At 28.8% G+C, this 3,568-nt stretch overlaps 1 protein-coding gene across 4 annotated transcripts in view; it reads right to left on the bottom strand.

Annotated features, from left to right (window-relative positions):
* Positions 1 to 76: 76 nt before the first annotated feature.
* LOC106678867 (protein spitz) overlaps positions 77 to 3,568 on the bottom strand; it is a 108,118-nt gene continuing 104,626 nt past the window's right edge. For 3 of the 4 annotated variants that reach the window (XM_067046747.1, XM_067046749.1, XM_067046750.1), the window contains 5 exons: positions 3,459 to 3,520; positions 2,969 to 3,101; positions 2,107 to 2,148; positions 1,880 to 1,967; positions 77 to 425 (listed from right to left, as the gene is read on the bottom strand). In XM_067046747.1, coding sequence (XP_066902848.1) covers positions 369 to 425; positions 1,880 to 1,967; positions 2,107 to 2,148; positions 2,969 to 3,101; positions 3,459 to 3,520 — 382 coding nt within the window. In that variant the 3' untranslated portion in view covers positions 77 to 368. The remainder of the gene's footprint in view (positions 426 to 1,879; positions 1,968 to 2,106; positions 2,149 to 2,968; positions 3,102 to 3,458; positions 3,521 to 3,568) is intronic. The other variant, XM_067046748.1, reaches the window with a different exon arrangement.

Here is a 3,568-nt window from a genome sequence, read left to right as displayed (position 1 = left end):
TATATACATACATATATAGCTTCTTAATAGACAAAGTAACAGGTAAATGAGAGGGATCTTAGATTATAAACAAAACTGAGGCGTTCATTGTTTAATATTAGAAAATATCTACAAAGATTAATGTACAAAAAGAGGATGAATGCACTAGAGTCTTGGAGGGGCTGCCGAGTGGGAGAGGTCGCAGTTCTACCACTTGCGTCTTTAAAATCAATCCAACAAGAACATCGTGGAATGTTACAACTCAATGCCAACACTTATTCTTCTATTCTTTAGTCCATAAATATATAAAAAACATTTTTGGGACATGGTAGGGTTTTATAAAATACACAAGAGGTCGAAATGATCTCTATTCAAGTCCACACATGTCGCTACGGCGGGTCAGTGTTGTATACTGCTAAACTTATGTTGTCTCCTGTTCCCCTTTCCTAAAGGCACAAAAAAAATCAATAATTAGTAATCATTTTCAAAAAAATAGTAAAAAAAAAATCAAGATAGGTTACATAAAAACATAAATTGAATTATTATGAAAACTATGCTTTCATTCAATGTTATAGGTTCAATCTATAAAGGTCATTTTTATTTAATATATAATTTTCAGGAACATGATTTATTTAAAATATAATTTAAAACTGTCCTTTTCATCAATTTGTAATTTCAAATTTTCCAGATAAAATATTAAAATTGTAAGGTTAGTTCAACCCGCATTAGGTAAATCAGGGAAAGTGTGAACCAAAATTTTAAAATTTTGACTTCGGTAGGTTATTGACAATTTAAATTTGAAAATAGAGATTTGAAATTTTCTCAATAAATCGGCTATACTATACCACTCTACAGAAAAATCTTGAAAATAGTTAGTTTAAAACACAAGTGCGTAAGAGCATAAAATTTGTGTTTATATCGAATGGCTCTTAGGGCAAAAGTATGAAATCTGTATCCTCCTGAGTTACATCTGTAAACTCAAGAGAGCGAAAGGAGGATATAATGTTATACAGATTAAATTAATAATAATACTGACATTTTTTAAAAAGTTCTTTAACCCATCAGTTCCCAATGCATCCGTATTGATCCAGTCATGATTTTTGGTATATAATGAAACCAAAACCTGTTTTGGGCTTATTGCGATGCCATTGACTACAACTGGCTCATCTGACAATTTGAACAATAAAAATATTTTTATATCTTGCCTTTAGGTCAGAGACAAGATATAATAAGTAAATAAAATTAGAATAAGAAAGATCAGATGGAAAGACAAATTAATAAATATAATATTTATTCTATAATACTAGTCTGTCTGAAATGTGGAGGGAATTACAGAATTGAAACATTCAGAAAGAAGATGAAATAATTGTTTTTACTTAGTAAACGAGAGGAAGTATTTCCTTTATTTTTACTACTGAAACTAATTTCTAGTTTCTTGGTGAGGTCCACAGGTTCATTATCAGTGATGCGGTGAGAGGGATGCGCTGGGATCTTTTGAGCTCTGCTCTACCCCTCACACGTGGGGGATAGAGTGGGCTCAGGGATCCTCAGGTCGATTGTGTAAATATTGTATATATTATTTTATCATTATGTTATTTATTTATTTTTCATACAGATAGTTTGATTATGTTCCTCTTGTCTATTCTTTTGTTTGTATATATTTTAAGAGAGTTTTTTTTTATTTATTATTTTTTTTTTTAATTTTAGTATGTATGAGATCATTCATCACTATTACCTATTGCCCACAACTGTGTGGCAGATTGTAATATCTATCAATAAATAAATTTATCAAAATAGTTTCTTGGAGAAGAAAACAAATATTTCTATGATAAATAGATAAAATAAAATTATTAATATATACAATTAGGTAGGCAATTAAAGGAAAAATAAAAGTAACTACCGTAGAGACATGGTGGACTGAATACGGAATATGCCCTTCTCTTGGTGCAACACCTCGTTTCTCAAGGTCCTCCCTCATATCACCTGACCTGAAGAAAAAAAAAAATCTTTGATGTCTAAATACAGTCTATTATATTATTACTACATAAGATTTTGGGAAAATATAGCAAAAACATTTTTTGTTATATTTTCTACAACAAAAGGAAAGGGAAAAGGAATTATTTTTACCTCAGTTTTTGTTCCTCTACTTTACTTGTAGAAGGAGTGGAACTGAAAATAAAATATGAAAGGTGAAAGGTGAGTAAAGGTTAAAGGGGGTAAAAATAAATATTTAAAAAATATAATAAAATGATTTATTACTTTGGCTCAAATAATCATTTTTCAATTAAGATTTTAAATTAAATAAAAAAAAAAGGAGCTACTTCCTAACATCCCTCTGACTGGATTCTTTATAATGATTAAAATTTTGTATTGAATACATTCATACAATTCATCAAGATGTTTCACAAATATAATAATGTTTGTATAATTTCCAACAAAAATTATTTTTTGTTTCAGCTTTTTATATATGTGCGGAATTTATACTTTACAATAAATAAAACAGGATGCAGGAGTCTTACTTGGTACATAATAATAAAGATTAGTTGTATTTTTGAAAACTTATTGAATACCTCATTATTAGTTTCATTTAACGAATACTTATTTCACCATAATGATCAGAAGTATGCTTGAATTGTTCATGGTTCTTTCACATTTATTTGTAACATTATAACTCCACACATAAGGCAGAAACGCAATGCCTGAGACTATATAGTAGCCAACATGAAATGAGGGAATTCAGAGAAATAGCTCTACTGCCTAACTCACCACACATTGTGGAATACTTTACCTCTCGTTTCACAGTACATCATTATTAAATAAATATTGCTCAAATCCGTGGTTAGAGCTAATTCGTTTTTCTGATGTTACTTTTTTTTTTATTGTTTTGTTTTATATTTTATTACATATTACATATTATATCAATATAATATTACATATTATATAATTTTTTTTTTAATGAGTTATTCAAGTACTTTATTTCTAAACTTACGCTGAAAGGTTTTGTTTGTTTTTTCGCTGTACTCGGACATAAACAAACATGCATATGACGACAACAAGGAAGACAGCAACAGTAGCTCCTGAAGCAATACTAGCTGTCTCCAGCATTACTCGCCGCCGAGAGGCTATCAACAAAATAATACATTTAAAACATATCATACATTAATAAAATAATTATCAAACTAATACACATATTTTAATACACTACTGGACTACTTAAAATTAAAACATTTAAGTAAGACAACATGAATGAATCTAGTCATATCCATTTATTTTATTTTGAGATAAAACCCTTTAGAATCGCAAAGGATTGTAGAATCCTGGATTTTAGACATTCTCCTATTGTAATACTATTGTAATGCCAAAAGGCAGAAGAGGGTGAAAGAATAATTAGTACTCACTCTCTTATTATGGATAAATTTATACATTCTACTGTGAGATTGTTTTATTAATTATAACAAAAAATATAATAATATACTTACACAAATAAGTTCCGTCTAAATCTTTGAATTCGCACCTCTCTCCCATAAAACCGTCTGCACATCTGAAAATGATAAAAATAAAAAAATGTATTAAATAAATGAAAAATATA

Source organism: Halyomorpha halys, unplaced genomic scaffold (assembly GCF_000696795.3).
Source record: "Halyomorpha halys isolate HHAL.00 unplaced genomic scaffold, Hhal_1.1 Scaffold164.1, whole genome shotgun sequence".
Lineage (NCBI taxonomy): Eukaryota > Metazoa > Arthropoda > Insecta > Hemiptera > Pentatomidae > Halyomorpha > Halyomorpha halys.
This window is presented reverse-complemented; position numbering and strand designations above follow the sequence as displayed.